This window comes from Cyprinus carpio, chromosome A24 (genome assembly GCF_018340385.1).
Source record: "Cyprinus carpio isolate SPL01 chromosome A24, ASM1834038v1, whole genome shotgun sequence".
NCBI lineage: Eukaryota > Metazoa > Chordata > Actinopteri > Cypriniformes > Cyprinidae > Cyprinus > Cyprinus carpio.
The window spans coordinates 21,133,723-21,143,546 of record NC_056595.1 but is presented as its reverse complement, the minus strand read 5'-3'; the positions used below and the strand labels follow the sequence as shown (position 1 = coordinate 21,143,546).

Sequence of the window (9,824 nt, the reverse complement as noted above, 5' to 3'; positions counted from 1 at the left end):
ACAAATGTCAGTGTTGTGTAATGGTAACCGAACTGTTTTTAAATACTGTTTAATTTACAAAACTCTAGACTGAAAATGAAAAGGGTTCAGTAAAGCAAGCTGTACATTTTATTTTGAAGTATTGTTGTATATCAATACCATTGTCTTCCATGAAATTTGAGGTATAATAAAATACAACTCATATATTTTTTGCTTGTTTATATTTAATATAAATAAACGTGTAATTAATTACATAATTAAACTAAAGTGTTTTATTTAGATTTTATTAAAATGTTTATTCTTATTATTATTATTAAGGTAGCCAAACTGTTTTTAATTACTGTTTAATTTACAAACTCTAGAGTCTAGACTGAAAGTTTTTGAATCGTTTTCCTTTTTAATGAAAAGGTTTCAAGATGTCAATTTTATTTTGAAATAAATATATATTATATCAATACCATTATGTTTTATTTTATTTTAATGTTTTGCATTGTGTTAGATTATATTTAAATGTTTATTAGTATTAGTATTGCATTTTTATCGACCCAGAAGTCCATTTACAAACCATGCTTTTATTTTGAAATGTCTCTTAAGTAAATCGTCATCTTTGAACCCTTTATTGCTCTCTTCATGTTGCGTACTACGCCCCTAGTTGATAAAAATATTCAGCTGTACAATTAAAACTTTTTTTTTATTTTTTTTAATACGTGGGGAAAATAAAGAGCCAGGACGCTTTGCTTAAAAGCGACTGTAATTGGCTAAAACCATGCAAAAGTATGAGAAGCTGGAGAAAATAGGAGAGGGTGAGTAAATGCATTGTCTGGCCTCTGCATTGGAGATTTATAGAGTGTTAACAATCATGAATGTTAGCTGTTTATAATAGAGCTTACAGCGGCTGACAGGCAGTGATTTATGCCTTCGTAAGCATATGTTAAGATTAAAGTCTAAGCTAGAGCTAGCAAGCTCGCGGTGGGTGATGCACCTGGCTTTAGATCAATCAGAACAGCATTGGCACAGCTGTTAAAGGATGCGATCGCTGTTGTTCAGAGGAATGGACCTGTTGCATTGCTCATCTCTGTATAAACTGATCGAGTATTCATTGTAGCACCATTATCAGGCTTTTCTTTGATGCTCATCGAGCTGTAAATGTTAAAGCGGTTTTATACGAGACATGAAGTGGCTCTTCCTCCAGGGGGCGCATGGAGACTCAAAATCGGCTGTTCTCCATTGAGCTGCATTCAACTCTCAGGACGATTTTTAATTTATTTGTACAGTAAATATACTAAATCAAATATATTGATGTAATTGAATTGGTAGTTGAATTATATATAAACTATAAAATATGCTCATACATGAATCAAAAAATACTGTGGTTGGTCCATCCTGAAGTGCGATGAGAAAAATAGCGTTTACCACGTGACACATTTACACCTGTATAAATATATAGAGAAACTTCAGTATCCATTGAACAGCAAATCAAACAATTTAGAATCTAAATGTATTTATTTTTTTTTCTACCTGACAGTTAAAAAACAACTTTTTGTTGCTAGGCCATGCCTATTTTAAAATAAAAATACTGTGATTTTTCTAATTCATGCTTTGAAGTCATACTGCCATGTCTAATATTTTATTCTCAGTTAATTTCATGCATTTTCTACTCTGTTACCAGGTACCTATGGGACCGTTTTCAAGGCTAAAAACAGAGAAACACATGAGATTGTGGCCCTCAAACGAGTGAGACTGGACGATGATGATGAGGTAGGAGGGCTCAGACTGCTGGGGGCCAAGTCATACTAAAAGCAATTTGTCCCATTAATTTTTAATCCTACTACAGGGGGTTCCAAGTTCAGCATTGCGAGAAATTTGCCTCCTGAAAGAACTGAAGCATAAAAACATTGTAAGGTGTGTTTGTTTTTTATTTTTTAATTGATTGCAGATTTAGTATTGTTCATAATACAAAATAAATGTTGTTAACGAAATAGTATTTTTTTTTAATTATTGCATTGAGACATTATAATTAAAATGATTGCATTCAGATTATTGCAGTTATTGTATTTTTCTTTCTTTTGAAATTTTTTATTTTTTAAAATATTGCATATTTAATATAAGTACATTAAATATTTTTTTGCATAAGTATTTTGAAATTATTAGTGATACAATTAATTAATTAATGTATAATTAATATATTTAACCATATAAAATAAGTTTGGTTTGTTGTGAGCAATTTAAAGCATTTTTGAATAAGCATATTAAAAAAAAATATTAATAGAAATGAAATATAAATGGTGCAGCTTGTTTTATGCTACATTACAACATACAAAATAATGTTAATTTTAATTAACATTAAATGATTTGAATTATATCATTTTTAAAACTAAAATTATTATTTAAAATAATTGCGCTTTGATTCTTCCAATGAGGACTTTTTTCCTTCTCTTGGATTTTTAAAAAATGTATTCCTTATTTAATATATTAACTATTTAATGCCAGGTTTAGTTGCTTGCAAGTTATTGTGACTTTTTAAAATAAGCATTTAAAAAAAAAACAATTATATTGATACAAATAAATTGTGATGAAATAGAAATGGTGCATTAATAACTACCACTTGTTTTTGTAGGTTGCATGACGTCCTTCACAGTGATAAGAAGCTGACATTAGTGTTTGAGTATTGTGATCAGGTAGGAGCCTGCGTCATGATTTAGTCTGATTCCATTGATCCTGCAGCTGGAAGTAGTCTTGAGAGATCAGTATATGCGTGTGATCAGTATGTGATTTTCATTCAAACAGGATTTGAAGAAATACTTTGACAGCTGTAATGGTGACTTGGATCCAGAGATTGTCAAGGTTTGATTTGTTTTGTTTTTTTATCTCTTTTATATATGTATGAAACCCTAAGAAGAAAATATCAGAGGAGGATTTTGTGATGGTTGAGGTATCAGATAATGCAGTTTTAATTCTTTCCTTGCAGTCTTTTATGTACCAGTTATTGAAGGGTCTTGCCTTCTGCCACAGCCGAAATGTTCTCCACCGAGACCTCAAACCACAAAATCTGCTCATCAACAGAGTGAGTAAATGACCCAGAGTGCCTGATTTTGAATAATGTGACTTTCATCTCCATTGTTCATGATAAGTGTCATAAAATAGTCTGTAGGTTTGCATTATATATGACTATAACATTTGAATGATGAATTATGTTTATGTTAATTTTGCTGTGTTCTCACAAGCACCTTTCTGTATTATGTTGTTGTCATCAGAACGGTGAGCTGAAGTTAGCTGACTTCGGCTTGGCCAGAGCTTTTGGAATACCTGTACGCTGTTATTCTGCAGAGGTAAAGCGACACGGCTTCAGAGACCGCGTGGTGTTTTTCAGAGTCTCCCTGTGTTCCTCACTTGATGTTGATTGTCTTCAGGTGGTGACGCTGTGGTACAGGCCTCCAGACGTGCTGTTTGGTGCTAAGCTCTACTCTACCTCTATTGACATGTGGTCTGCAGGGTGTATATTTGCAGGTAGGAAGGGCTTCGTTTAAAAGCATAATCTTTTCTTGTAGCATATAAATTGATTTTTCAGTATTTTAATTTTTGCTATTTTTCAGAATTGGCAAATGCAGGACGACCGTTATTTCCTGGTAATGATGTGGATGACCAACTAAAGAGGATCTTTAGATATCCTTTACACTCAGTTGATCTGTTTAAGATTTCTGTTGGGTTTATACATTCGGATTGAGCTATGAAGTTAACTTTTTTTTTATTTATTTATTTATTTTTTTTGGTTAATATAGTGGAGTATGGTAAATATTAATAATGTAGTCATTAAATATATATATATATTATATATATATATAAATATATTATATATATTTTTATAAACAATCAAATATTTTTTTATTTTATTTTTATAAACAATTTAAAAACAATTTAAATTTTAATTTAAATAATTTTTATTACTAATTTAAATTTACATTATAATATATAATTTAATAATATTGTGTGTCTTTTATCTTAGGTTTAATTTATTTTTATTTCGGTTTTAGTTTATATTATTGCTTAGGTTTAATTTATTTTTATTTCGGTTTTAGTTTTTATTAATGCCCATTTAGTGATTTTAATGCTTCAACAAAAAAAAAAGAAAGAAAGAAAAAGAAATACTGGCTTTGCATGTGTGTATGAGCTGATTAACTTTAACGTTTTGGCACGTTGCTGGGAACACCGACGGAAGAACAGTGGCAGACTATGAATAAACTTCCAGATTATAAGGTATAACACTCATTCCTCTAAATGTTGGCAGAAAGATTTTCAATGCAAGAACGGTGATGATAATAAGACTTTGCACACAAAAACATGAAGATATGGTGAGAATGTACAAATAAACCAAATATTATTATTATTATTATTATAAACATTGTTTTAGGAAATACTCAGCAGTTAGCTACTTTAACCCTTACTTTATGTTGATACATTTATTATGCATTCCATTTTAATTATTTAAATATATATATTGTTTTATTTTGACAGCCATACCCAATGTACCCAGCTACTACATCACTTGTGAATGTCGTCCCGAAACTCAGCAGCACTGGCAGAGACCTACTACAGGTACAGTATGTTCATTGTGGGAACAATGAGTTCATGATTTCATGCTTTAGCTGGATTTTACTGTGTTTTCCCTTTGCAGAATCTTCTGAAATGCAATCCAGTTCAGCGAATCTCAGCAGAGGAAGCCCTGCAGCACCCTTACTTTGCAGATTTCTGCCCGCCCTAACTGTCAGATCCCTACAGCATCATTTAGGAGCACAGATGGGCCAGTCTTACCTCGTGAAACACCTTCAACACCTCCAGCGTTCAGTTATCTTTCAGTTCGAGTTCGGATCACACTTGCTATAGCAGGACAGAGGGACCCTGAAACACCCCTCCCTCTAAATATTTATTATGTTTGATAATATGGATATGATTATGATAGTGACAGTCTCTGATTCAGAAAGTGGTGCTGTTATCCTACATAAACATTTTTATTTTATTTGTGTGGTCTTAAAGGAACAGTTCACCCAAAACTTAAACCTCCGCACTTATAAAAAAGGTGCATGAATATTCTTCAGCCTACAGGTGAAAGGACTTGTGAGGTGAGTAAATGTTGACCAGATTTAAACTATTGTTTAAAAATTGAAAATGCTGATCATCACTTGTAGTTACCGAAATGTCAGGTGTCCTGGCCCTGCACGATTCATTTAGTTGCCAAATGTGCTTCATAGATCTTTAATGGTTTACAAAATGCTGCTGTGAAGACTACTGAAAGCAGCGTTTTCTTCTTTTCTTTTTTTTTTTTTTGTCAAAGATCAAATGAGCAGTGCAATTTAATAAGGTACAGCGCACATACTTGATTTAGCTTATGTTACAATATGTAGTATAGTAAAAAAGTTACTTTTCCACTTATGTTTTGTGTTGTATGTTTCAGTAAGGATATGAGGGAAAATATAGAGTTATCATTGTGTGACTGTCATTTTGCCATTTTGTATGAATGAGATTTTAGCAGGAATTTTGAAACGATTCTGTTAGTGTTTTCTTTTTAGTACATTTCAGCAGCTCTTGTAGTATTGCAAACTAACTTTCAACAGGATACACCGTTTGGACAGTTTCAAATGAATATGGATTGTGTTCACTCCTGTACAGGAAAGGAATCGTTCACCCCAAAATGAAAATTTGCTGATAATTTACTCACCCTAAGCCCATTTAAAACATTTATTTATCTGAACATATTAAACATTACATCACTTGCTCACCAGTGGATCCTCTGCAGTGAATGGGTGCCGTCAGAATGAGAGTTCAAACAGCTAATAAAAACATTACAATAATCCACAAGTAATCCAAATCATTTGTAATAAACAAATCCATCAAGGAAAGATGGACTTTTTCACATGGAGGAAGTGTTATTACTATTTCAGTTGGAAACAACAGTTTGAAGTTAAAAAAAAAAATGTTTTAAAGGATTTGATTCTTACAAACACAGCTTTTTGCTTCATAAGACATTAATTGATGGACTGGAGTGGTTTGGACCACTTGTGGATTATTGTGATGTTTTTAATCAGCTGCTTGGACTCTCATTCTGACGGCACCCATTCACTGCAGTGGATCCACTGGCGAGCAAGTGATGGAATGCTAAATTTCTCCAAATCTGTTCTGATGAAGAAACAAACTCATCTACATCTTGTATCGGCCTGATGGTAAGTAAATCATCAGTAGATTTTATTTTTTGGGGGGGGGGGGGTCCTTTAAAAATGTCTTTTGTATAGTGGACCACAAGATTTGCCTTCAACAGTCTGAGCAATAGATATGTGTAAAAGAACAATGTTTTCGTAAGACCTCATATTTGAAGTATTCATATTTCAGTGCATGCCAGTGTTGTCATTACACTACATGTGATGTTGCACATGTGTACCTTATGGTCGGGCCATTGGATAATTTACATCCATTTGAGGTCAGATGGCCCTGAAGTCTGTGAAATATAGGATAAGACTTCAATTTACCCTCATTCTTGCTTTGCATTTCTCATCAGCTGTAGTAGATATACATTGTTAGTAAACATAATCAACATCACAACTTTCAGGCCTTTCGTAGTGATTATTATGTTATGGATTTGAACAAGTAGGCCTACTATATTTATCTGAAACCCGTTTAGATTGCATTGAGATAGTGAGTGATTGCATTTTTCAGTTTTTTTAAACACTGTGAAAACGCTGTTATTTATTCATTTTATATCAATAGGTTTAAGTTTCAAATTAGATTGTCTTGGAGACTCGGTATAAGATCATTTCTGAAATATCTGGACAGATCTTTCATGATAAATCTAGCATTCTGTTTAAATACTAAAATGTAAAAAAAAAAAAAAAAAAAAAGATTTGTTACAAAAATAAAAATGCATAAAGGATATTAGCTGCAGGTTTGTAAGTAATGTGTGAACAACAACCTGCATATTATGTTTCAAGAATGTAGCAGAACTCCAACCCTCCATCAAGTTATCACACATTTTTCATGGTGTACTTTGATTATCTGCAAACCATATGTAAAAATTGCTTGAAGAATTCTGCACCAGTTTATTAAAAATGTTTTCTCTAAACAAAAAGTCTCATAAATGTCCAGCGTGAGTGAAATCAGGAAAGATGGGCTGTTGCACAGACGTTAAACTTGAATGCTCTTGATTTGATGGTTTTAAGGTGGAGGACTTGGCATGCACTTCTTGCTATTGCAACTCTTGCTAAGTTTTCTTGAATTGAATATGATTGCTTGGATCAAGAGTGCATTAATTTATTTTTTAATTGCTATACATTTTGTATACCTGTACCTATGAAGATTTTAGATAATGGTATATGAATAATATTGCACAACCTCTTAGCATATTCATTTATTTCAATCAAATGAAAAATATTTTTAATGTAATTGTGCGCAGGTACAGCCAAAAAAAAAAAAAAAAAAAAAAAAAACTTATATTATATACATAATATTATATAATGAAAAAACTGTGTTTCATATGTTGCTTGCGAAACATTTTATTTATCAGAGAGAGAGAGAAAAAAAAGAACCTTCAACTAGAAAACTAGCTTCCAAAACAAAAAAAATGTTCTTGTTTGTTTCCTTGTATAACATATAATAAAATGATCCTTTAAAATAGTTTTTTCTTTTTTGTTGGAGAATAATTTATCCCTTTATTGCATATTATTCACCAAATCTAATTCTGTGAAAATTACAGATCAATATGAACTGCAGAATGACAGTGAGTTTGCACTATATGCACTAGAAAGTGTGCATGCTGCTAAAAGCAGACTGCATTAAAAAAAAAAAAAAATCAATGCTATTAAGGTTATTTGACAATCTGACAAATGAATATTCCATTGTAACATAAAAACTACAAAATCAAACAAAAGAGTTTTTACACAGCTGATGACCTAGTGATGCTCAATTACATTTCCAGCTTTGGTTCAAGTTTAACAACACATTTTGTGCCCACTTTAGATAGTCACAAATACAAGCTGTAACCACTCAAGCAGTACAAAGGTTACTCACATCTTTAAACTGAACCAATCCAAGATGTCCAAGTTCACTGATGCAACTGTGAACCGATTCAGTTTGACACATCTCCTCACTACCAAATAAAGAACTCATTCTGGAGTTTATTCTGGATAGTTTGGAGGAACAGAAGCTCACATACTGCTGGTTGAGCAGCAGTGACTGTCTGGTTTTTGTAAGTCAGTCTATTAAATGTCTGTCTATGAGATCAATAGTGTTCTCGTGTGGCCTCGGGATCAGTATTGACACCACTAGAGCAGCTGGACCATCCAGACCAAATTATGATGAACAACCCTGCAGCACAGCACACATTTAGATATGGGGCATCTACTGCAATTACATACATATATTTATACATAAATGTTATACCACAAGCCAAAGGTTCTCTCAGCCACATTTCAAGATTTACTGCATATTATTGCATTGTCTGTATTTTAATCTTTTAATAGTCCCTCGTGTGTGAAACTGTCATTAAACATAAAACATCATAATAGCCCACAATTAAATGGATGACATTTAGTGCATCTGGGGGAAATAATCCATTAATCTGCATTTCAGAGTTAATAGTTGAAAATGACAGAAACTTATGAATATAGATTTAAAACATTTGAGGTGAGTAAAAGCACTGCTGATGCATGTCTCAGTGCATCATTATGACTGTCACCAAATCAAAACATTTACAGTGCAATTCAGCATGCATAACTTTAACCCTGGCTATATATATATATATGTATATATATATGTGGTGTGTGTATGTGTGTGTGTGTGTGAACAATATGTGTCAGTGGCAATATGTGTGTATATAAATATAACAATATGTGTCAGTATATGGCATATATATATATATATATATATATATATATATATATATATATATAGCCCTTTTTTATATAGCAACAGTTTATGGTAAGTCCATAAAAATACCAGATCACATGATTATATAAAGTTACAAAAACGAAAGAAAAAATACAGAAAATAGTATAATAATAATTTAAAAAAAAATTCATTATATCAATCATTTGTATGCGTGACAAAATCATGGAAAACTGATATTTACTACAGTTATGTTATATATAAAACATTTTGGGTTTACATATTCAATAAAACTAACTATATAATAAACAAGATTACTTTTGGTCACCACAATTTATGAATAGTATGTTAGTGTAAATTATAATGTAAATAATATCATACTATTGCTTGCTTGGTTTCAAGTGTAAGATGAATGGTGTTTCTTCAACTGTGTAACAAGTTTATTATCATGAACTAAAGATAAAAACCTTTAAAACACACACACACACACACACACACACACACACACACACACACACACGATTTTTTACTTATTCAGGGCAAAATTTCTCATTTTTGTCTAGTTTAGTAAACTAAAACTAAAATAAAAATGATAAAAAATTAATAAAAACTATATAGATATTTTTTTTTTACAATTTACAAAAACAACAAAATTACTTTAATCAAAATTTTAAAATAAAAATAAATAAATACTATAAAATACGTAAAAAGCCTAAAATTAAGAAAAATGACAAAGACAACAAATTAATAATAATGACGCTAAAATTAAAATAAAATAGCTAATTCAAAATATTAGTAAAACTATATCAGTGATAGTAAATAACTGCTGTGCAATACCAACTGGAAAATGAATTAATATTAGTCTAATAAACTCATTCCCACCGCACGCGACTGATTGAGCCACATGAAAATTAACTGCATCCTAATAATGACCCAACTGTAGTCTTGCAGATTTTTAGGGGTCCTGCATTTCCTCC

At 31.6% G+C, this 9,824-nt stretch overlaps 1 protein-coding gene across 2 annotated transcripts; it reads left to right on the top strand.

Annotated features, from left to right (window-relative positions):
• Positions 1-582: 582 nt before the first annotated feature.
• cdk5 (cyclin-dependent kinase 5) lies at positions 583-5,778 on the top strand. 2 transcript variants are annotated; one of them, XM_042714631.1, is made up of 12 exons: positions 583-782; positions 1,649-1,737; positions 1,814-1,881; positions 2,597-2,657; positions 2,767-2,823; positions 2,948-3,043; positions 3,234-3,308; positions 3,390-3,486; positions 3,573-3,642; positions 4,173-4,233; positions 4,492-4,572; positions 4,652-5,778. In XM_042714631.1, the coding sequence occupies exons 1-12, from the start codon at positions 746-748 to the stop codon at positions 4,736-4,738; spliced, it is 879 nt and encodes a 292-aa protein (XP_042570565.1). In that variant the 5' UTR covers positions 583-745; the 3' UTR covers positions 4,739-5,778. The 2 variants fall into 2 exon arrangements, with proteins under 2 accessions (XP_042570565.1, XP_042570564.1); XM_042714630.1 differs by lacking the exon at positions 583-782 and adding an exon at positions 975-1,252.
• Positions 5,779-9,824: the final 4,046 nt, after the last annotated feature.

Excerpts from the sequence above, each read along its gene's own strand:
- cdk5 (XM_042714630.1), top strand. The coding sequence starts at position 1,126 with ATGTTAAAGCGGTTTTATACGAGACATGAAGTGGCTCTTCCTCCAGGG. Across the intron at positions 2,824-2,947 it reads TGGATCCAGAGATTGTCAAG|TCTTTTATGTACCAGTTATT; the intron begins GTTTGATTTGTT and ends CTTTCCTTGCAG. Across the intron at positions 3,487-3,572 it reads TGCAGGGTGTATATTTGCAG|AATTGGCAAATGCAGGACGA; the intron begins GTAGGAAGGGCT and ends GCTATTTTTCAG.